At 50.2% G+C, this 23,794-nt stretch overlaps 7 protein-coding genes across 7 annotated transcripts; 3 read left to right on the top strand and 4 right to left on the bottom strand.

Annotated features, from left to right (window-relative positions):
• Positions 1 to 1,804: 1,804 nt before the first annotated feature.
• Triagg1_9959 (uncharacterized protein) lies at positions 1,805 to 3,178 on the top strand (the record flags this gene model as incomplete). Its single annotated transcript, XM_062904974.1, has 3 exons — positions 1,805 to 2,689; positions 2,738 to 3,070; positions 3,134 to 3,178. 3 exons carry the CDS (start codon positions 1,805 to 1,807, stop codon positions 3,176 to 3,178), a joined length of 1,263 nt encoding a protein of 420 aa, XP_062751067.1.
• A 568-nt stretch (positions 3,179 to 3,746) lies between these two features.
• Positions 3,747 to 5,223, top strand: Triagg1_9958 (uncharacterized protein; the record flags this gene model as incomplete). Its single annotated transcript, XM_062904973.1, has 5 exons — positions 3,747 to 3,885; positions 3,946 to 4,181; positions 4,249 to 4,442; positions 4,507 to 4,849; positions 4,909 to 5,223. 5 exons carry the CDS (start codon positions 3,747 to 3,749, stop codon positions 5,221 to 5,223), a joined length of 1,227 nt encoding a protein of 408 aa, XP_062751066.1.
• Positions 5,224 to 5,408: 185 nt separating this feature from the next.
• Positions 5,409 to 7,022, bottom strand: Triagg1_9957 (CAZyme family GH79; the record flags this gene model as incomplete). The annotated part of the gene is made up of 3 exons (XM_062904972.1): positions 5,409 to 6,657; positions 6,726 to 6,825; positions 6,905 to 7,022. 3 exons carry the CDS (start codon positions 7,020 to 7,022, stop codon positions 5,409 to 5,411), a joined length of 1,467 nt encoding a protein of 488 aa, XP_062751065.1.
• Positions 7,023 to 8,347: 1,325 nt separating this feature from the next.
• Positions 8,348 to 10,661, bottom strand: Triagg1_9956 (transcriptional regulator family: Fungal Specific TF; the record flags this gene model as incomplete). The annotated part of the gene is made up of 2 exons (XM_062904970.1): positions 8,348 to 8,927; positions 8,980 to 10,661. 2 exons carry the CDS (start codon positions 10,659 to 10,661, stop codon positions 8,348 to 8,350), a joined length of 2,262 nt encoding a protein of 753 aa, XP_062751064.1.
• An 841-nt stretch (positions 10,662 to 11,502) lies between these two features.
• On the bottom strand, positions 11,503 to 14,832 carry Triagg1_9955 (uncharacterized protein; the record flags this gene model as incomplete). Its single annotated transcript, XM_062904969.1, has 4 exons — positions 11,503 to 14,434; positions 14,500 to 14,619; positions 14,679 to 14,718; positions 14,796 to 14,832. The coding sequence occupies 4 exons, from the start codon at positions 14,830 to 14,832 to the stop codon at positions 11,503 to 11,505; spliced, it is 3,129 nt and encodes a 1,042-aa protein (XP_062751063.1).
• Positions 14,833 to 16,362: 1,530 nt separating this feature from the next.
• On the bottom strand, positions 16,363 to 18,816 carry Triagg1_9954 (uncharacterized protein; the record flags this gene model as incomplete). Its single annotated transcript, XM_062904968.1, has 7 exons — positions 16,363 to 17,105; positions 17,201 to 17,299; positions 17,373 to 17,575; positions 17,840 to 18,162; positions 18,218 to 18,325; positions 18,387 to 18,580; positions 18,642 to 18,816. The coding sequence occupies 7 exons, from the start codon at positions 18,814 to 18,816 to the stop codon at positions 16,363 to 16,365; spliced, it is 1,845 nt and encodes a 614-aa protein (XP_062751062.1).
• Positions 18,817 to 20,300: 1,484 nt separating this feature from the next.
• Positions 20,301 to 21,653, top strand: Triagg1_9953 (uncharacterized protein; the record flags this gene model as incomplete). The annotated part of the gene is made up of 1 exon (XM_062904967.1): positions 20,301 to 21,653. One exon carries the CDS (start codon positions 20,301 to 20,303, stop codon positions 21,651 to 21,653), a length of 1,353 nt encoding a protein of 450 aa, XP_062751061.1.
• Positions 21,654 to 23,794: the final 2,141 nt, after the last annotated feature.

Here is a 23,794-nt window from a genome sequence, read left to right as displayed (position 1 = left end):
GAAGTGAGATGCTCAATTCAGCCAACTTGGGGGAGCTGGGGTTGCATCCGTACCTACTTAAGCGTAGTTGCATGACTCACAAGTGTCAACTCATTGTGGCTGGTTGTCTAATATTGTCACTCCATATCGACTACCATCAGATGACAAATGTATCTACTCAATCCCTCCTCCTGTTCTTAGTGGAGATGGACTGCTAAGGGTCGAATGCACATTTTATTCGTCGCCTTGTCCATAGTAGGCACTTTCCAGATTGTCCACATATTATACAAGTCTATGCCGAGAAAGGGACTTGTTCCAGACTCTAGGAACATCTTCGCCTCGCCATCCTAAAAATCTTTTTGTTACTTCATATCGAGTACTAAGTGTGATAAAACTATCTGCTTAATCCTACTATGTGCCCTAGTGCTATCATATGACAAGGATTAGCTAATTGCACCATTTATTCTGTCATGCCACAGTGGGTTTACAAAAGATCTACGCCAACGAAAATCTAGATCCTTCCGCCGGCGCCAACAATCCATCAGTGGAGAAAAAGTGTTTGGCTTATTTTGTCTTTCCATCTCATTCCATAAGAGCGAGACACAAGGGTCAAAGCACACGACCTATTCTGTCGCTCTATGGTGTATAAGCGTGATCAAGGTCAGCAGCCAGACAAGTTATCCGATTCGACGAGACACAGAGGGCGGCTCGGGAGTACGTGGACGGAGCAGAAATGGATTCATTTCAGTAAACCAACACTGGCTGGTTTAGATAGTTGGCAGCTATCTGCGAGACGCTGAGTAGTGCGCTGATAACTAAATGCCGCAAGCGCCCATCTAGAAATTATAGAGAAATAAAGAGGGAGAGAAGAGGGAGGGAGGGAACAAATAACAACTAAGCGTCCCCCAGTGCTCTTTGGAGATGGAACGGGTTGGAGAGCCAGCAGATTACTGATCACTATTTGTCCGTCTTACAAAGGAATCTTCCAAGAAAGCACCGATCTTATAAATCGAAAACCATCAATCTTCGAAACGGAAACGGAGCGGAGCTTCGCATGTGTCAAGGCCTCCTGTTTTGGTCAACTCTCCAATGCCGAATTCCGCATCTCCACACACACCGCTTACATACTAGCTCTTAACAAATATTCTTCTCTCGGGCAACTTGAGTGATGGATTTCGAGCAGTCGACAAACAGTAAAAACGAGAGGACCAGCTTGGAGCATTATCTACGAGATGTATCTCCGATAATCCGCCGCGAAAAGAAAAGCGTTATGGGGTGAAGGTATAACATGAAGCAGACTGGCTATCCAACAATTTAGTGCACATCATTTGTCGAAAATTAGTAGATTGTGTCCAATGAAATGACATAGACAACTCATATATCGCAAATGCAAAGATGGATAAATACTTGAGCATACTTAATGAATGTTCCAACCCGATTTTGGCATAATAGAGAACTCAACCTCGGTGGTTATTCTCTTCCTTCGTTTCAATCGCAACACATCACAACAGGGTAGTATTTCTTTTCGCAATTGGCAGGCCAAACTCCGCCGAATGATCTCCGCGCGCTACGGAGGAAACTGACTCGGCGTTGAAATTGTGCCGAGGCTGCATTGAGCTTGAAGAGGTGGATAGGAGGCAAAAAGGGACGGAGAAAAAAAACAGAAAGGGAAGGCAAAAAAAAAGAAAGGAAAAAAAGAAAAAGAAAAAGAAAGCCAAATACAATTTGTTTTATAAAGCAGCCGTGAGGTCCTGGGAGATCTAGTCTTGCAGGATTGATCAAGAGATTGTCAACTAACAACCCCAACTCACCATTTTCAGCCACCATGACTGTTTCAGAACTCAAGCTTCAAGAGCCCATCACACTTCCATGTGGTCTCACGCTCCCCAATCGGCTTTCCAAGGCCGCCATGGCTGAAAGCTGGGCAGACAACGAATATTTGCCTGGCGAAAGGTTATTTAAAATTTACGAAAATTGGGCTGAGGGCGGATGGGGATCGGTGCTCACAGGCAACGTTCAAGTTGATGTCAGATACCTGGGCAGCCCTGCAGATGTGAGCCCCAACGACAAGGTTGACAGGGAGAAAATCCTCGCCTCATGGAAGAAATGGGCAAAAGCGAGCTCTAAAAACGGCACGCCTGTTATCATGCAAATCAACCACCCAGGACGACAAAGTCCCGGCGGCGCCGGCACCAGAGGATATTTTGAGAAGTCAATTGCCCCAAGTGCAATTCCCCTAAACATAGGCAATGGCATCGTGGCCAGGCTTGCCAGGTCGTTTGTCTTTGGATCACCAAGGGAGATGACCCTTGAGGATATCCAGCGCGTTGTTTCTCAGTTTGCAGAGACTGCCAAGCTGGCAGCCGAAGCTGGCTTTGCTGGCGTTGAGCTCCATGGCGCGCACGGCTACTTGTTGTCTCAGTTCTTGAATCCGGCGTCCAACACACGCGAGGACCAGTATGGCGGATCTGCCAAGAAGCGGGCAAAGATTGTTGTCGACATTCTCAAGGCCGTGAGGGATGTTGTCCCAAAGGGTTTCTGCGTCGGCATCAAGTTGAACAGCGCCGACTTCAAGGACAAGGAGCAGCTTGCCGCCTGCATTGAGCAGCTCACCGTGATTACAGACGCAGGCGTCGACTTCCTTGAGATCAGTGGTGGCTCATATGAAGACCCTTCGGTTAGTTCATACCGCGCCGTGCTCCAAGCTCCCGTGCGTCGATGGTACAGAATAAAGAGGGCTAACCACGAATCTCTTTAGATGATGCAAGAATCAAGGTCCGCCAGTACTCTGGCCCGTGAGGCCTTTTTCCTCGATTTTGCCAAGGAGATCCGCGATAGATTCAGGCACGTTCCATTGATGGTGACGGGCGGCTTCCGGACACGCGAAGGCATGGAGGCGGCTCTTCGGGAGGACGCTTGTGATATCGTTGGCATTGGCCGACCTGCCGCCCTTAACCCTTACTTGCCTAAGAATTTGATCTTCAACAAAGAAGTCAAGAGCGAAGATGCTAGGGCGTATACGAGAAAGGCGCCAGATCTGTTGCTTCCAAAGCTTCTCGGCGTCAAGGTAATGGCCGGAGGAGCAGAGACTGTAAGTGTTCCTCTGAAGTTATTCACACACTGTGGAGAGGTTTTTGACTGATTAAAATTGTAGTCTTGGTATATGAAGCAGATGCGGTCGATGCCAACAGCAGTTTAATGTTTTTGTCAGCACAAGGCCTGTTATTTGTATATTCGAGCGGTTATTACATACCCACACGTAATGAAGGGTCGTCGTTTTCTTCTACTTCTCTTTCTGTTTGTATATCGCAAAACAAAACATAGAATATGACCATCATCATGTATAATGGCGTCATTCGATCTGCGACCTTCTCATGCAAAGTAGACCAAATACATGTCCTGATGCTACACACCCTGCGCTACCATTGCTAGGAATGTTCCAAGTCAGTCAGCACTGGCCTCCCTCTGGATGCTCATCCACTACCTAGATCTGTGTAACCAACATCTGTATAACAATGCCGCCATTTTAGCGTTAATGTTGGAGACCAGGATGGCCGCACGCAGCTTGAGCTTCAGGCACGATGGTGGTCATTGCGCCATCGATAGACTCGGAGGCGTAGTGTTACATTGTATTCTCGATGGGGTTTTCGTCACAAGGTTGTGTATATGCTTGATTGTGTAATAAGCTTAAAGGATGCCCAAGCCAACCAATTTTCAGTCTCTCTTTTTTCCCTTCATATCTTCACCCATTGCTAGTTCTTATAGCTATGAGAGCATCTACATTATCAACTTGGGCACTGTGCCTCATCGGCGCAAATGCAGCACCTCAAGTCCAGCAACGGGGTGATGGAGGATTTGTAGACGGACAACCCATCAGCCCAGATGGGAAAGGAGCACCTTTTTTGGGTATGTTTATTCGAGTTTCACGGGGGGGAAATATGCGAAAGCTCTAACACGGAAGATAAGGCGGCACAAATCACCAATTGGACTTGCAAAATCCCAGTAACCTAGGCCAGCAATCCACTGACAACGGTGTCGTTCCAAATCTCAAGTGGAGCTTCTCCGACTCTCGAACGCGCATTCTCAAAGGCGGTTGGGTCCGAGAGCAAGTGATCACTGATCTACCCGCAAGTCACGACATTGCTGCCGCTCAGCAGCATCTGACGAAAGGGGCCATCCGAGAGCTACACTGGCATCGAGTAGTAAGTTTGCTTCATTCATTACTTCCCCATCACGTTGCTGTTTGGCCATCTAACTCATGTGTCATAGGCTGAATGGGGTATCGTCTATGCCGGCCGCATCACCTTGTCCGCGGTCAACGAGGATGGCGAATACGAAGTTTCGGAGCTCGGCTATGGCGACATTTGGTATCTTCCAAAGGGTGTTGCCCATACAGTCCAAGGGCTGGAGGATGAGAACGAATTTCTTCTAGTTTTTGACGAGGCAGATTTTGACAAGATTGGGTAAGAAGAACAACATCTAGTCAGGTGAATAATAAAAAAGTCGCTTCATAACTGACGATAACAGCACCACTTTCAACGTCGACGATTGGATCGCTCACACACCCCGCTCCGTTCTCGCAAAGAACTTTGGAGTCGATGAATCTGTCTTTGATTCCATTCCCCCGGCTGATCCTTACATCATCAACGGGACGGTTAGCACACACAATGTCACTGGGAATGGCCACTCGTTGTCTGAGAATAGCTCCTTCGTCTACCGCACGCTACAACATCCCCCCGAGAAGATTGGAGGGACTGGTGGTGAGTTCCGCAAGATTGATTCGACCAATTTCCCAATTAGCAAGACGATTGCAGCGACGTTTGTGACGCTGAAGCCTGGTGCTTTGAGGGAATTGCACTGGCACCCAAATGTGAGTGAATCGAACTTCCCCTTGTTCTATATACATCTCTTACAAGTATATGCAAATAGGCCGAGGAATGGCTCTACTTCCACAAAGGCACCGCCCAAGCCACCGTCTTCATCGGCAACGCCGCCGCCCGAACGTTCAACTTCCGCGCCGGCGACACGGCCGTCTTCCCCGACAACTCGGGGCACTACATCGAAAACACGTCAAAGACGGAAGACCTCATCTGGGTAGAGATATACAAGTCGGATCGCGTGGCCGACATTCCTCTCACGCAATGGCTCGCGCTGACGCCGCCGGATATCGTTGCGCAGACGCTCAAGGTGCCGCTAGAGTTTGTGGAGAAGCTGAAGAAGGAAAAACAAGTTTTGATTCAATAAATTTCCGGGCTGGCAAGTCTGTCAAGTAACATGAGATAGCGTCGGAATGAGCAAACATACATCGTCAAAAATCATAAGTATTTGTTTCTCTCCATCTCATATATACAATGTACACCACTAATGGGTACCGAGAGTGATCCCACAACAAATCCATACTATTAAAATGTACAATCATATATCCCCTTTTAGTTCTTCAGCAGAACAATGGCCTCGGTATCCTGAACGGTAAACGTAATGCTACCGCTGCGGTCAGCCCTGATGACCTTGCCCGACTCCTTGCCGTTGACGCGCTTCGCCACGCCGTTGGAGTCAGCATCGTAAGAGAAGCCGTTGAAAGTGACACCAGTCTTGTCGGTGGCGCCAGCAGCAGTGAGGCGCTGAGCCTTCCAAGAAGATCCAGGAGCAACCTTGACGGTGTAGGTCTGGCTTGCACGGGTACCGTTGCCAGCGTTGTACTGTCTGAGGTTAAGAACCGCGATGCGGCGCAAATCACCGTTGATATACGCGCCATATCCAGAGTCCAAGTCAGCATCCTTGTTCAAAGCAATGGTCTTAACCTCAATGGTGTTGGAGCGAGCCAAGAAGGTGCTGGCAGCCAGCTTTCCATAGTACGGAGCATTGGTTGCGAGAGTTCCTGAAGGAACCCAGGCGGCGTAAGGAGAGCCCACAGACTGGTGGAAGTGGATTCGCTTGATGACGCCGGTGGAAGCAGCGTAGAGAGAGAACTCCATGGCCCAGAGAGCAGCTCCGAAGACATCAGAGAGACCCGAAGCACCACCTCCGTACAAGCTGTTGTGCTCGCCGATGATGTATTCGGCATCAATGGTAGAAGTCTTGGCGTAGTTGACGTGGTTGGTGATCGACTTGACAACGGCATTGTGGCTCATCAGAGTGTTTTGCAGAGTAACGCCGGGAACGGTGGCGCCGTTCATGTAGTTGTGGATGGAGACTTGAGTAATCTTGTCCGTGGCGTTGCCCTCGTCGGGGAAGATGTCGGCAATGTGCAGCTTGGCACCAGGAGAGCTCAAAGACGGAGCAATGTACTTGAGGCTGCCGAAGAGATCTGGGCAGGCCTTGTGGAGGTAGCTCTCAAAGTGCTGGGTTGAGTTCAACCACTCGTTGGAGTACTGGGAAGCATTGTACGTGCTGGGGCGTCTGCTTCCGGTGAACAGGTCCGGCTCATTTCCCATCTCCCAGAACTCGAGCTGGCCTCTAAGAGCCTTGCAAGCCAGTGGCACCGTAGCCTCGAGGGTAGCCCATCCAGAGGAGTTGTATGCACCGAGGTTGAACTGATGAGAGTAGCGGGTGCCGGCCGGGAAGCCGCCGTAAGACTCGAAGAAGGTCGTACCAATGCACTGCCACGCGCCGGGATCGGCATTGGGGCATGCGCTGGCTGTGGATGTGGTCAAGGTCGGATCGTAGATGGCACGATCACTGTTGAAGCTGTTAGTTAGACACCGGCGGATATTGTGAATCACGTTGATGCCGAATATGGTACTCACCCAGAGTTTCCACCGACTCGCACAACAATGCCGCTGCCCTGAAGCTCGGCCAAGTTGTGCATCAGGTTGTGGGAGAAGGCATTGGGTTGGTGCTTTGTTCCTAAAGACCGAAAACAAGACAAAGTCAATTCACTTGATCCTCAATCATACGACGAAGAAACTCCAGCTGCAGAACTCACCAGCGAAAGTAGGAAAGCCAATAAGCTCGAACGACAAGCTCACGTACGAGTCAAACAGACTCGCAGCCGCAACCGACTGCGACAGCAGCACAGATGCCGGAATCAAGTACTTTGCCATTGTAGCTTGCCTCTTTTGCTTGAACCAGAATTTACAAGGAATAAACTTGAGTCCAACAAATCCTTCACGAAGAGCTCCAGAAAATAAGAAACGTTCGTCCCAGCCCCATACTATATACGATTGGCATCTGTCATGTCGTCATGCGATGCTACGCTGTCCAGGAACCACCCTCGACTCCTGAGGTCCCTGAATCTAATGCAGGCCCTTTCATGATGACATGGCACCAAGGAGAGCCTCCGGGCCCAAGATCAGTTAATCCATCTATAGGAACAATTTCCTCACGGCCGCCCCAAACGGCTTTGCCTGTTTCAGCAGGAGAGAAACAGCTGTGCGAGCTTGTTGTGTGCGCAGGGATTATCGGTCCTACCCTTGTCCTTCCCCCACAATCTCGAGGCTTAACCCCCCGTAGTGCTGATGTGACCGTGTTCGGGTAGGATTTCCCGGCAATGGCTGAATGGTTACAAGATAGGAGCACGCACGAGCTCCTATGCCGCCTTGGCAGCATATGAGTATTACTATAACACCACTATTACGGAGTGCTATTTCTGTAGGATGACCGATGATCATTGGCACTATTTCTGGAACAAATAGAAGATCTTGCCTTGTTGCTCGACCATCCGTAAGACGAGGCCCGTAATGGAGATCGACAACCGGATATTCGGATCAACCAGGCATACTTATTTTCAAAGACCAGCAACTCCTTGTCGCCCCGTTCAAATCTACCCACAAGGAATTTTCTATTCCCCCGCATTCGAGGCGGCCGTAAACTGAGGAGCCGTCGATGCCAGGCTTGCTAGCACGAAATATGGGGTGTCATTCCGGGCCGACTAGTGTTGCTCCATGTAATTTGGTTCAACAAGGAGAGCAACGCAGGATCCAATAATACCACGTCCGTTGCAGCTTCGGGCATCGATGGAGACTTCATCGGCACTCAACTGGGCCGTTGGACCGCTGCTTGCTCGAGAAATTTCGTAATTTGCCCCGGATTATTAGGAGGCACCCCTGCCATCATACCATCAAATAGGTTACCACTTCGGCTGGATAATTCCATCTCGTGCTTCTGGAACCAGACCGCAACTGCATCGGAGATGTCACACAGCCAGACTATTGAAATCCGGAGGCCTTCACTCCGGACACCGTTCGCCTTTTGATTGCTTCAAATCCGACAAAGATGTTGTAAACCCGAGTAAGGACACTAGGTAAAGCTACCCCCGGCCATCACGTCTATCATTACATGTACGCCATTCACGACACCAATCCCAGTGTCATACCTTCTGAAGAAGCCTTTTTTTTTTTTTTTTTTTCACAAAACCTGAAGTATACCATCAAAGCCAGTGCGCCAAATCAATCCCGCCTCCCGCCTCCAACAGTGGAAATAAATTTAGAGCAGAGTTCGGATCGTTGTCGTTGCCGACGATCCCATCCCAGTATGTAGTGTCCGGTGTATGCAGCATCGACTCCGACAGTCCCAGGAACACGGAATCCATCTCTCCCAACCGCGGAGATGGCCCACTCGGTAAACTTTGGTGCTGTAGAAGCGATCTGTCCATCGAGCTGCGGCTCCTGGTCATGGTCGTATCCGGCGTGCTGACTCGCAAGTCAATGTCCCTGAGCGGCGCCGGGGATTTATTCAAAGGAGATCGTGCATCAGGCGCCACCAAGCCGAACAACTGACTCGAGTTTTCTGTGCGTCGCATCCGTTCTTGAAGATCCTGCCGTTCTAAATGCTCCAATGCTGTCGTGAGCAACGACTGGGCAATCAAGGAGTATTGCCGGGCATGAGCATCGTTCTGCGCAAAGTGGTCCATGGTTTGTATGGACATTCGAGTATACTTTTCCAGGATACGGCCGAATCCGCCCAAGAGACCAACACCAAGGACAAGCGAGGCAGCAAAAAGCCACGATCTGTAAACCATTAATTCAAGTCTTTATGCCAACACCACACGGAGATACTCACACAAGCAGGGGAGCCTTCCTCTTCAACACACCCCTTTCGATCAAATCCAAGACTGGATCTACCATCAAACTTGCGGCATCAATACATGCGTCCGCCAATTTAGATCTTCCTGATATTGCCGGTCTGCTCGATGCAGCCGAGCCATCAACAAGCCTCTGAAATAACTCATACATCAAAAACGGCCGAGAAACAAGCATCACCGCATAGTAGTATGACGACAGCACCTGGCAGGCTCCTGTGACCTGAGCTTCATTGCGAGCGGCGGGTTGTGCAATAACCTCCTTTAGTAGGCCAAGCCATTTCCCAGACCACTCTCTCAGCTTGAGGGATACTCCTTCAGTCAACTGCATAGAGATCTTTTTCCGCCCGTATACTTCCAAAATGATGTTTTCCAGTATCAGTAGGATCTGCACAGAGGCATTGAGCAGGTCGAACATTTCCTTCCCATCAGCCCCTTGAGCGTGATAAGGAACAGTACAATCCACATCCGAAGCGGCGGGAGGGCGTCCCATGGAGCTGCTGAGAAATAGGTCCAGCACTCGTAGACTCTTCCACAGCTGATCCCTCTGTTGGTGAATCTCATGTCCAAATCGTGCATTCACCTCGGTTCGATGCAGGCCAATTGAATAGGCCGCCCGCGCAGCAATGCCAAAGAAGAGAAAGGCTCCATTGATTTGACATGAACACAGCATGTAAACTGTTACCAAGATGAACGCTTGCACCGTCTCAACGCCAAGACTGTCGCTCAGATCCGTATACGCCAGATCGCGAGCGTACTCGAAATACTGCTGAGATAACACGTCGTCCTCCGCCTGCAACCCAATGGCCAGAACAAGAAAGTGAATAATAGTCGTAACGTTATCCGGCTTGTGCGCCAAGTTTGCCCATATCGTCAAATCGTCCAGCAGCTTCGAACTGTCAAACAAATCCACCAAACTCGCTGTTGTCGACAGATACGCCGAAACCGCAGGCGCAATGTCCACAGGCCGGACTTCAGGCATCCTCGGATCTCTCAGTGACCTCTTGGATTGCCGCGCCGGCGCATTTTCCAAAACCGAGAATCGACTCGTCTGCGGCGCAAAGGCATTCTGGCCGACTCGGTTGGTGACAAGCCTGCGCACCGACTGGAAGAAGGACAATGGCGCGCAATCCCCGATAAAGGTCAGCTTCCCATGGGCGTCACACAGCAGTCGGGCATCTCGCGGCACTTCAGTCTCGTCCTCGGCCACGGACGACTCCTGGGCCTGGTTCACCGCGGATGCCGACGACTGCAGCCGATGCCGCCTGTCGCTCCCCATCACCGGAGACGAAACAGATGCAGAAGCAGACGACACGCCCCTTCCAGCCACCAAAGACACGCGTCTCGAAGCCGGCGTCTGACCCGGCGACGGCGACCTCACCGACGAAGCGTCCCTAGTAGACCGATCCCGATCCCGATCCCGATCCTGATCCCGCGACTCCCGCACCGACGGCGGCGGTGACCTCGGCAGCTTCTGCGACTGTCTGCGTCTCCTCTGGGGCGAGTAATGGCACATTTGCGCCCTCTGTCGCGCAACGCAAAATCCGCATGGCAGTTTCCCGTCGCACTTGACTTTCCGCGCCTTGCACCCGTCGCAGGCGTTGGCGATGCGGCTGCGGATGTAGCGAACGGGCTCCGATCCTGAGCCATGGTCCAAGTCCATTGGGAGACAAGGGAGGCGATTTTTATGCTCTGTAGTCGTCTCGATTGGCCCAATGCGACGCTGCCGGATGCGCGGCCACCAAAGAAACTATTCAGCCAGTGGTTTTGCTATTATTCAAGGTGTAAAAGGAGCGGGAAGGCGGATGACGGAAGTGCGGATGTCAGAAGTTGTTATATCCACAGAGTTTTTATGAAGTTGATGGCTGGTGGATAAGAGGAGAGCGGAAGCACTGTGCTAAGACGAATGACTTGGGCGAGCTTATACAGTCTTTTACTTTTGTTATTACACTGTATAACACAAAGAACACCGCTTTCAACGTTATTGTTCTCGTAAAGTATAGGCAGGGGAATGAACAGGACGGGAGAGAAGAGGAAAGTGGTATATTGAAGAACGACAGATATATCATATTCATATAGTAAATACCAAGGTAGCCAGAATATAGATACAAGAATATTACTTACCTGCCTGAGTAAGACAAACCCAATTACAGACATTACAGAAGCCGTACACTAATCGTATCATCATCATCGTGATCAAGGCGAGCAAAAGAAATCCGATTTCTAAGCCATCTCTGTCCCATACGTATGCATACAACAAGTCATACACAAAAACATCTAGGGTCATCAAATGCCAGTTCTACGGCCCAATCCTTCTCCCAAACGCCAATGCTCATATATGTCATCTTGTGACCTGAAAAGGCACAATATACCGTGACGCCATTCGTTGTTTGCAAACCCAAAAGAAATGCCCGCTGCATAAAGCAGAATATAGAGGGCTAACAAAATATTAAGAAAGTAATATATATATAAGGGAAAGCAAGCGGTCACCGTCGGTATGGACTTCATCTTATGGGCATACCTCCTCGACTATCCAGCCTTCGGTGTGCAGAGACGCCTGCAGCGGTAGCGCCTGTCCCAACTTTAATGGTGACACGGTGAGGGCCCTCCAGGCCAATCCCGTCACGTTGGGCAGCTCCGAGGTTTTCCAGTCGTAGGTTGCTCCCCATGTTCATGCGTCTCGCTTGGCCAGTAGTGAGATGGTCCTCTGGATCTGGGGCTGAGAACAACAGCGGCGGGCTCTTTCGACGCTCCAAGCTCCCTCTCCGAAGGCGGGAGATGCCGTTGACGGCGCTGCCCATCATGGGCATGGTAGAACGTGAAGGTGGTCTCTCGATGGCAGCAGGTGCGATCGAAGTCACCCTTCTAGCCACGGGGACTGAAGTTTGGCCCACGAGACTCATTCTGCGGGGCTTTTTCGAAGCAATAGCGTTACGGAGTTTTTGCATATCAATCGTGCCAGACTCAGAGTCGGATCCTGAGGCGTTTGGAGGATTGTTTTCATCCATGACCGACTGCAGTTGATGATATTGTGGGGGACTCGGTCGGGGAACCTTGCTCAAGGAGAGCGGGGATGAATTGTTCTCGGCTCTGGGGCCGTCTAGAGATGATCTCAAAGGCGGCGTTCTGGCCACGTCGGGAGAGCTCGAGGAGCGGAGGTGCATGCTCAAAGTAGGGGGCGACGAGGACACGGGCAGCCCGCTACCTACAGATGAGAATCGCGCGCCCCTTGAGAGGAAGCCAGCTTGAAACCTACCGGGCTTAGCGATTGAAAGGCTCGGCGCGTCCGACATCTCTAGGCTTATCGAGGAGTCGTCGTTGGAAGCGGCGTCATCCTTAGTAACGCTGTTTAGCTGCGGCGGCGAGGGAATCTTGCTCTTAGCTACTGGCGACGGCTGCACCGAAGGGGAGCTGAAGAGGTTCTGCGGCGTCTTCTCAAAATCCTCCAGTGTGCCGTCCTCCGTCTCGTCGTCCCTCCACCTGACCCCTCGGCTCTTGGTGGTTCGTTTGACTGGTGTAAAGCTGACTCCCTTCTTCGGCATGCCGAGGGCCTTACGCCGTCGCGGCAACGCCTTCATGGGAGTTGCAAACACATGTTCGTTTTGTACGGCCACGACTGCCGGAGGCACAACTGGTCTGTAGGCAGACAAGGACTTCCTCTTTCTCAGCGTGCGTCGTGTCGTTGGAAGAGCGTCAGGCATAGCAGCCAGAGAACCATCGGGCTTGACCACCTGGGATGCTGCCGTGAGGCCAGTCTGCAGGAGGCGAGAAATGGCCTCTTTGGCGTGCGACACCGCGCCATCTTCGTCCATCATCATGATTCCAGAAAGGGAGGAAATGATTTCAAACTGGGCAGTGAGAAGCATCTGCATCATGGCAGCATCTCCCGCCTTCTCCTGTTCCAAAACTTCGCGATAGGCCTCGCGGCTGAACTCGGACTTGAGAAGTTCAGCCTCGCGTGTCAAGCTCTCGATTTCGCCGGTATCGGCACCCTCGGCGAGTTCAAGCTGTCTGATACCGTGAGCCAAAGCTGTGTCGAGATGACGCTCCCAGGCCGACTTATCGAGCCTTTGGTGAACATGATGTCTGCTGTTTTCCAGCTCCAGCATGATCCCCTGGGCAGTTTTGCGAATGGCTGCGAGGCTTTGCGGCATTTCTGCGTCGTTCTCCCTCTGTTCAGCAACTGCATCAAAGGCCGCAATCCACGCAGACAGCAGACTGATGCGCCTCTCAAAGTGCTTAAGTTTTCTCATCGAGGTAATACGCTCCTGACGCTCGGCACCTGCGTTGTCATACGCAGCTCGAAGTCTCTGCATGGCGTCTCTCGCGATGCCGTCTCGTTTTTCGTACTGCTTTCGGAACTTGGCGAAGCTGGTTTTCTCAGACTCCCTCTGCTGTGCTCTCAGCTCGTTGATCAAGGCCATTTGCTCGTCAATCTTGATCAAGAAGTCCTTCACATGGCGGTTAACGTTGAAGACGTTGCGAGTGACCTTGGTCTGGATGTTCTTGGCTCTGTTTGCATAACGCAAGGTGTTTTGGGTTTCGTCGTAGTGAGCGCTCGACGGCGAGACGCAGACAATCATGACGGTCTTGCAGTTGCCGCCCAGCGAGAATTTGAGGAGTCTAGTAAGCTTGCTGTTGCGGTACGGCACGTGTATCTTTCCTCGCGGGTCGCAGAGAGCATTGATGCAGCCTCCTAGAGCAAGAAGCGACTTGTTGATGTTGGCGCCCTCCGTCAAGCGCTCGCCTCGGTTTTTGGTGACAGACGCACGCTCGGAGCCCGCCAGATCGATGATGCTGAGAGTTGCCATGGTGTGAGGCTCGTTGACGTCGGCGTTCCTGTCCTTTTGCGCAATATTGATCTGGAGGACGGCGTGGGATCGAGACGATGTTGCGTTTGCTTCGGTCGGTGATACGGTTCGGTACTCGTTGCCCTGGATAATCATGTCCATGACCTCCTGGACATCCCGAGGGCGATGGCTGGTCAGGCCAGGTACGGCGACGGCCGCATTGCTGTCCTCGCGAAGAGGCAGGCCGGCCTTGCTGCCACCGGGCACCAGCAAATCTCGGATCGTTTCGTTGTAAATCTCCAGGTAGCTCAGCGTCAGCTCTGTAGACTTCTCTTGGCTGCGCTCTTCGATCTTCTCAAACAGCTCTTGCATCGTCAGGAAAATAATCCCGGGATGCTGTGCTGTGCCGGTAATGGTATGCGTCTTGCCGCATCCAGTGGCGCCGTAGGCAAATACAGTCGCATTATATCCATCCAAGACACTATCGAGCAAGCCTCGGGTCGTGCCCTCATAAACCTCAGCCTGCGTTGTGTTGTCGTCAAAGACTCGATCAAAGGCAAACACTTGATCTTTTACTTTTTTCGTGCCCGGGACGACGGTTCGCGAGAATTTCTGGACGGGGCTTTCCTCTGGCGGATCGAATATTCTGCAGCAGAAGCAAGAGTCAGCCGATGGAGAGGATCGCCAATGGCATTCGTTAAGCATGCTCACAGGCAACGATCGTCCATAACTTTGATGACATTCCGGATACCCTTGTGGTGAAGCTTGGGAGTCGGTGCCGAGGCGAAGGAGCCGTCGCCGAGGAAAATCGTGCCATCGTCGTTGCGCTGCCTAAAGGTTGAGCGTGGTTAGCATGGATTCGACCGCCAGCCAGGAAGAAGAAGTCCTACAGCGAAGCTGCTTCTCGAATCGTAAACGGCCGGACTCGGACTGCACCATTCAACGTCAGCAAACCATAATCTCTGCCAGAATAGAAAAGAACAGAACAGAATAGACCGTGAACATACCGGCCACTGTGATGGACGACTGCCCCGAGTCGGCCATGGTTCACCGCTTCCCGTGATGGACAGACTTCAATGTTTGTGCTCCCAGCGCAAGGCTGCCGTTTCGTGTTCTCCAAGGTCGTGCAAATTGGTCGACAGACGCCCAATTCCCAGTATCAAGAGGTCGTCAGTGCGCAGCGATGCCTGGTCAAATCGGTGCTGAACGATCTAGATAGAGAATCGGTGACCGGGGGGGGGCCGGCAGAGCTGAGATGGAGAAATGCCGACAGGAAGAGAAGAAGAAAAAGACACAGCCAGCCCCAAGAACCAGATCTAACACAACACGAGCAGTAGCAGCAGTAATTCGTAGGAGATATCGAATAGTCAAACACAATGGCTGCAGGCAAAAATGCAAAATGGAGAGAGCGATTGGGCCTCAATTGATGTCCCGTGGAAGCTCGATATGTACGAAATGGAACAAGTCTAGCCGGGCGAGTGACGTGCCAATCAATCGGGTTTATTTGTTGACCCTTGTCAGGAGGGAAAACGGAAAATGGCGGTGTTGCCCTGACAACGTCTAGCGCTGCGGGAAGCTCCACCCACAGCACCCAAGAACAGAGTTTCGCAGCGACAGCTACCCTGTAAACTCTGGAGATTTGCCGGGGTCAGCTTCAGAAGAAGCGCCAACTCAACGGCCAAGTGGTGATGAGAATGGCGGTCAGATGGTTTTGTAAAGGTTTATCATTTTTAACTGATGGGAATGAAGGTGTCGGTGACGGGCAGCGTGGAGAGTGATTGGCCACAGACACAATGTACATGTGCCGTCTCTCCCACCCTTTTACGGAGCACATGTACACCACTGGGTCTATCAAGTTGAGATTGACCAGCATGTGCTGTGGGATCAAGCAACAGGACAGCATCACACCCATGACATACACAGTAGAAGTGACTAAAGCAGGGAATAAAGAGGTAGATCGACCGGCACTGAAGTACTCGTACATTAACTTGTGTATAATACTACTGAGGTATCTATCACAAGACCATCACTACACATTGCTTGTTGTTTAACAGGAGAGACTTCATTGTTCCACCGCTCCAAGTTTCTGCACTAAACTCTGTGCTACATGGATTCAACGCCGTCTCTTATAAGCACGGGCTAGATATCATTTTAATACCAGTAGATAGCTTAAAGTTTTGATACTGTGGCTCCCTCCATCGCGAGCACAGCAACGTGTCAACAATGTCGAGTGTCCAACGTACCCGTTCAAACCCAGAAATTGTCCCAACCCGCTTATTCACTCGAAACAGGTATGAAATAGCAGCATTTAAAAGCTTGTAGTAGTATGATCATACCGTGGGAATCATCCTGATTTCTCCACGTCAGATCTACCTACATCAAAATCCGTAGAAGCGTGAAGAAAAAAAAAGTCCACTGTATTATACACAATCCCAGACGCCTATCCTTGTCAAAAGTGCCTTTGGCCATTATTTGTAAAGCGAATTCTGCAGTTTGTGTGTGCCCGTTCCTCGTCCTCGAGTGAGCTGTCCTCTTTGTTTGCTCAACGTACCCAATAGCACTCTCGCACAAAACTTAAGCTCCGACTGGCGGTATGTACGCATAGCGAGCAAGAGCCGCCATCTTCTCTTCGGGGCTGAACTCTGCGTCGTCGTAGATCATGCGACCCTTCTTGTCCTTGTCTTTTTTGCTCTTGCCTTCGCCCTCCTCGCCATCTTCTGGCTTCTTCTGTGGCTTGACGCCGGCTTCGGCCATGCGGATCAACTGATCAATCTCATCGCCAGAAGCCGTAGCTTGAGCTGAGCCACCCCAGAATCCGGCCTGTGTGGGTCGTTGGGGCAAACCCGGTGCTACAACGAGGCCTGAAGATGGCCGCGCTGGAAGGGAGTCTGAGGAAAATCCGTAAGCCGCTTGTCCATGCGGTTGCTGTCCAGGAAAGCCGGGCTGGTTGAACGCTTGCTGAGGGAAGGCGGTGCCTGTCTGTACGACGCCCTCCATGGTACCGCCGCTTGCTACCGCCGCTTTTCGTTGGACCCGATACTCGGCAAATCTCTTTAGGAGCTCCTCTGCTGTCTCAATCTTGATCTTCTTTCTCGGGTTCTTTGATTGGCCAGGCGGGGGGTTGCCGGTCGCAATTCTGCGGTCCTCCTGTGCTTGGTAGAAGTTTTGGATGATACGATTCCGGTGCTGTTCGAGCACTTCTTGCGGAATGCCCTCCATGCCGAAAATCTCGACCTCGAGCCCTTGTCTGTTGGGCAGCGCATTTTCAACCTGGCTGAGCGTCTCTTTGTGAACCTGGTTCAAGTGGACGGAGAGACCTGAAAGCGCGCCAATTGTTAGCCAGTCCTCTTCCTCTCTGCTCGGAAAACCGAAGCATTTCTATCCACCAAGGCTCGCACAATTGAAAACGTACCTCCGGCAGTGTTTAGGCGTCGGCCACATCGGTCGCATTTGAAGTGCTTGGCTTTTTGGTGGGAGATGAGGAGCTTCAGATCTTCGAAATCACGCTCGCCTATGGCAGAAACAACAGTTAGCGGTGCGAAAACCGAGACGCCTCGGGGCATGCGGATGAAGTCTGCACTCACAGTAATAACACCATGGTCGCGAGAGGATTTCCTCGACATCGGGATGGCCGCGCTTCTTTTTGCCCATCTTGCTGCACTTCTCTACGAGTGGGAAACTAGCAGCGGATGCGTCGCGTGGATGATCGGTTGTAGGTTTGATAGTGCCGAGATACAGCGGAATCAAACGCGACGGAGAGAGCGCGATTCTAAAGATGAAATTGGTGCTGTGGTGGTTTGTAGGTTGAAGCTTTAGTGATGGTGAGCTCACTGTTGGTTTGGAAGATGTGCCGGTTGAATCTCGGATAATCACGAGGTGGGCCGGATTCTATGGACCTTGAAGTGATGGATGGCTTTCTACCAACTGAAGGCGTGGCAATGTTCTCTACTAGCGGAGTAATTATTACTTATGTGAACTGACTGACATCAGTGTATCTCAGTATTAATGGACATGTGGCTGAGATGTTTATATTTAGAGTTCATAATCATACAGGATCCATTTGAGAGGCTTTTCGTCCAAACATTGATTGAGACGGTTAACCGTGGGGTCGAAATCCGTGTAATCCTTTTCCAGGTCGAATCTATCCCCCCTGAGTGTCCAGCTTTCTGTCTTGCTCTCAAATGATTTGCCGTCAGTCGCAATGAATGCGCCAATATTCGGCAAGGATCCATTACTAACGGGGTAGACGATAAAGTATCTGCCGGGACCTATCCAGATGGGAGTGTAAGTGTCCAGCGGCCACCAGTCCTTGATAGCATCCGTTGGAACCAAGCCGCGATACACAACCATCTCACCGAACTGGGCATCATCGTTCTAACAAAATTAATGCTTCGTATATATAATTTTGCATGGTATTAATGTAACATACATGATAGTGTTGGCGTATACGAGAATGAATGCCATCAGCCCCAATTACTAGGCCTGCTGTGACCATCGCACCGTCTGCAAAGCTCAGGACAATATCGTCATCCATCTCCTAACTCTGGTATATGAGATACTGCCACGGAAGTCTGTCACGGGTAAGTAAAACCTCTTACCTCTATTGCTAAGCATTTTTTATTGAGATGAAGAGTTGCAGCGGCCCTATCTTTAATCGTTTGTACGAGGAGGGCTAGAAACTCAGCCCTATGCACCGGCAAATGTGATGGCTCATCACCATCTGCCTTCATCCTGACAATCTCTTCACCAGTGTCGTCGTATCGCCGAGCCGATAACCAAATGTTAGTCTTGCCTGCCATTGCATGAGTTTGCTCATAAAGTTCAATTTGTTTGATGACTCAATGTATTTCTACCAAGACTGACGCCTGCACCAATCTCTTTGTACTCTGAAGCCTGCTCGTAAACATCAATCTCAATTGCAGCTGAAACGCAGAATGAGTGGACACAGAGGGCTGCCATCAGGCCACCCAGTCCACCCAGTCCACCTCCAACGATTGCAATTCTCAAAATCTTGGAAGGTACAGACATGTTGTTGGAAACTAAAATTCTTCGTGACTTTCAATCGGGCTTGCACTTATTCGATTGGCGATTGGTTGCTCGTAGCGTGAACATAGCCTGCCAGCTCGGCGGAAAGTTGGGCTTTTATTGTCAAAATTTATTGTTGCATTGCAGAGATACATGGCACCTCCTTGACGAGGCTGGTGGATGGGATGGCAAATACCTGTACCTTGCTACCCAAACCAGGGGGCCTGTTTTCTTCTCTCTTAGGCCCCGACTTGACGGCATCAATGTTCCTCCATCTGAGTTTAAAGTTTCGGCGTTCATATCAATTTTGCGATTGATGTTGTTTTAAAGTCTTTCTTCAAGATTCAGAGTTAGGCAGAGGTTTTGAGAACGATATAATTAGCCCAGTATCTCTCATTGCCTCAAGCCTACAGCTATGTCTCAGCCACAAACAGCGAGAGTTGGATTCTATCCATATTCCAACAGCTCATGGTGTCATTATCGGCGGTGATCCATAAACAGGCCCAATACCGATAAATACGTGTCACTAATGGCTTCTACCGAGCTGGGTTACCCCTACACCCTCCAATTTACCACACAATTCGGCATCTACGGCACTCTCATATTATTATTTGTCTCGTATTCACCCTGTTTGCGTCATCAAGGCCATCAACGGCTCCTTCGGAAACAAATATGCGCCCTGCTATTACAGTTGAGCTCGGCATCAAGTCATGAACCTGGGATCTACAGTGATAATGCAGGCCTCTGCTTTGTCACTACTACCACTGACCTAGCGACTCAAACATCATCTCCAACTATGATTAGAAACCGAGGGAAACCCCTGGACGCTATCACAGTACTCCTAGAACTACTATGGTATTAGCACCGTTTTCTCTGATAAACGCCTCGAGCAGTAGTAATAGCGGCGTGTCAACTCCGAGATCTGCGGTTACATTCGTTGTAACACTCATAATAAATTGTAGTTAAGACAAGTTGGCAACGAGGTCCAATCAATCACCGGACCTACCTAATGATGTTTTGTAAATAGATTTACATTGCATGGCATGAATGGGCGCTTCTTAGGAATGCAGTTAAAAGGCGACAGGCTCTCAATGTATCCCTGTCGGGAAGAGAAGCGCAGACAAGAAATGTGCCGACCCATAATTATCTCCGTTTGAGTTGCGAAGGTCCGGAAATATGGTAGCTGTGATTCTGTGAACAGACTCGTGTATACAGAATGCTGAGCTTTAATTAGTAAGGAATATATAGGTATGTAAGAATTTATTCGTATTATGCCATAGAAATTATCTAGGCCCGCCCTATTGACTAATTATCTGAGTCAGATCATGAAGCTATACTAAGATGGCTCACTAACATATAAGACACTCTGTGAATCAGGAGGTGACACGACACTCCTTGGAAGTATAAAGGTCCGTGACCACCATCAAAATGCAGTTTCTTAAAGTCTCTTCAATACCTTGTTTGAACCGCTGTATCATTCTCACAACATGGAAAAAACACTTCGCCAACCCGGAATTTTCGGGCAGCTCGGCTGGGACACCTACACCGTAGTTGTTCTTGGGTTCCCCGATCAGCCCGGAGTGCAACAGGATGAAGTAATGGCAGCACTAGACAAGGCCGCTATAAAACTCCTCGAGGCTTATCCATTCCTTGCTGGTCAGGTCGTCAAAAGAGGACAATCAGCTACGAGCTCTGGCAGATATGAGATCATCCCGTATCCGTCTCATGACGGAGTATCTCCTGTACGCCGAAAAGACTGTGCCGACTTGTGTCCTTCTTATGATCAGATTGTCAGGGCCAATGCGCCGTTCGCTATGCTGGACGGGGATATCCTATGCCCTAAGAAAGGCATGGGCTATGTTTATACTGAGGAGACGGAGCGCCCAGTCTTCATTATGCAGGCCAATTTTGTAAAGGGAGGATTACTTTTATGCTTCGCTTCTATGCATAACGCCCTCGATATGAACGGACAGGGCATCGTTCTCAAGATGTTTGCAGCTGCCGCACGGGGAGAAGAGCTGGATGCGGAGCTGGTCAAGGCAGGAAATCAAGATGCCGACACCATTGTGCCGCTGCTGAAGCCAGGCGAAATCGGCCTCGATCACAGCGATCTGAGAAAGCCATCGTCCTTGGGAAAGTCGGGCCACCACGGCGCGCCAGGCAAAGCACCGTGGAATTACTGGCGGTTCCCAGCCGAGAAGCTTGCAAAACTCAAGGAGATTGCCTCGAGTGGGCGCACTTGGGTCTCTACGAATGATGCTGTCACGGCTTTCTATATACAGCGACTTACAGCCGTTCGCTTGGCGGTGAATCGCGTGGCACCAGACGAAGATGTTCACTGCCTTCGAGCGGTAGATGGGAGACGAAAGCTAGACCCGCCAGTCAGCGAAGGATATCTTGGTCATTTATGCGGTCTCTCTGATACGGCCTGGCCTACAGCTCGTGAGCTTGTTGATGGTTCTCTTGCCGATGCCGCCATCAGTATCAGGGAGTCACTCAACCGCATCGATGACTTTTACATGCGCAGTCTCGCGACGCTCATCAACGAGACGGAAGATAAGACTACAATCTTCTACGCAGCAAAGAAAAAAATTGGAAAGGACATATTAATCTCGTCATGGGTGCAGCTGCACTGGCTAGCAAACTGCAGCTTCGGTACAGCGATTGGCGTGCCCGATTTTGTCCGTAGGGCCAAGCTTCCAGAGCTTCCAGATCTGGTGTACATGATGCCGAAGAATAAGGAAGGGCACATGGATCTTGGAATGAGCTTGTTTCACGAGGATTTTGTTGGTCTAGCGAATGATGCGACTTGGAGAGATTTTACTGAGTTGATTGGTTAGGATGGAAGCGACAAGCCAAGAACATTTGGAAGCATTCATACAGGAATCTCAAACCGTTATTACGCAAACTACACCGATTGAAAATGTTAAATTCCATGATAAATATTATTAGACCTATACGAGAAACAGCTTCGTTGCCACTGTGCCAACAAGTCCCATCCCAACTCCCACAAGCTGATGAATTACATGTGTTACACAAATACAGGTACCAAGTGTCAAGCGTGCTGCTATTTAATTCAGTTCGTGGTTGCCGATGAGATCCCCTAGCAGCTTCAAGGCATTTGCGTATGGGGGTATCTTGAGACAAATCGTGCTTTCCGACAAAGCATCAAAGAACTTTTTGAGTAGCATCTTGTCTGACTTGAGTTTTCCAATGCCTGCAGTGACTCCCAAGCACAATGCGCAACTAAGTGTAACGTGCATAAATATCCACGACCGTCTCAGCGGGTTGCTCAGCTTGAGCAGCTCTAGGTATGTTCGCAAAACGGAGCGACAACGGCTCATACAGAGACTGCCAAGTTCTTGGCCATATTCATGATGGCCGGACAGTACAGCGGGACGACATAAACATAACATGACCGAATCTGAAAATAGCCGGAAGAAACAGTGTTGGAAATAATCAGTCCGGCCCTGACATTTCAACACCTGTCGTATGTGGGGAAGGGAGCGAGACTCGATCTGATTGATCAGGTCCTTGAATTTATGTATCTTCAACAGTGAGAGGGGCTCTTTTGTACATTTTGCGTACTGAAGAGCCTGGCCAATCTTATTCGCAACCATGAAAAGATTATGGCTACTGTCCGAAAAAGAGTCAAATCGGGCTTCGCTTCGCCCAGTTGGGGTTGTTGGTGTTAATTCTTGTAGGACATTTATGCCCAATGGCCGGGCGTAGCACAGGGATATCAGCGTATCTTGCCATATTAACGAGCGCCTATTTCATATTTATCGGTATAGGCCAAGAATTGACGAGAATTAGTGATATATCCTACCAGATATAATTGTGTATTATCGCCTCATCCTTTTCAGTCGGGTCGGATATGCTCTCGGGGTCGGGCGGGCAATGCATCCCGATGGTTTGAGCAAGCCGTATGGCCAGGCCTAGGAGCAACGTTCATGTAAGTGTGTTATGTGAAACTTGATGATGAAGTGGCTATTGCACGTACCGAGTAATGACCATGAAGCTCCTGCATCAGCCTGGTTTCTGAGAAAGTTCACTAGTAGTATAAGTGTCTGGACAGTCTCAGTATTAGGAAAAGAAAGGAAGTTGCTGAATCTTAGACACTGGAATGCGCAACAGGCTGAAATCAAGTTAGAATAACTATCACGGGCAGAAGAAATGCAGTGCTTGATGGGTATCTCACCGAAAACACGAGCTTTAAGGATTTCAGAATCCACGTCAGAGGAAGCAAGCTGTACGCCACATGCTAATATGCTAAACAGAAGAGCAAACCACGTGGAGGTACAATTTAATGGTGGGTTTGTTAAGATATCTGATCTTGACTTTGCTCTCTCGTAAAGAAATAGAGAAAGAGTGGCTTCAAACTGCGAAAAGTTTATGAATGGGGGCAAGATACTGAACAATGATTCCTGACAAAACTTGAGATGGCTTGAACATCATCAGTAACAGCAAACCCCAAATGAAAGAAAGACACTTGCCTCAATATAGCTTCGTCCTCAGGCAAGGCACTGTAAACTTTGTCCGGGCCATCTCCGGGTGCCCAAATATTCATGAACGGAAACATTGTGCTTGAGTCTTGGAGGCACAAGAGCTCAAAGACGGTCTGCGGACTTGTGGTGGGCCCGAGAGTCCACGCTTTCTGAGCCGGCTGTGGCTGGTTGGCGCTTAATGTTTGGTAGATGGAGATAAGACTAGGAAGCGACTCATATCCCACATGTACCCTAGTGCTGTAGTGTGAAAGAGGGTCCAGATAAAGCCCTTGGTCCATGTTGATGGCTGCTGTCCTTTCATTAGTGGCATCGGACGGCCCTCCGCCACTGCTGTCCTCAGGTTGGCTGAGTTGCTCTCTACCGGGGAGACTTTGGACGCTATAGTCACAAAGCTCTGGGTGGCCCCGGATAAGACAACTCCCACATGGTTGACGGAGATTACATTTGACTTTCCGTCGCCTACATGGGTAACA

The sequence above is a fragment of the Trichoderma aggressivum genome (assembly GCF_033847375.1).
Source record: "Trichoderma aggressivum f. europaeum strain CBS 100526 chromosome Unknown scaffold_062, whole genome shotgun sequence".
NCBI classification, from domain to species: Eukaryota; Fungi; Ascomycota; class Sordariomycetes; order Hypocreales; family Hypocreaceae; genus Trichoderma; species Trichoderma aggressivum.
This window is presented reverse-complemented; position numbering and strand designations above follow the sequence as displayed.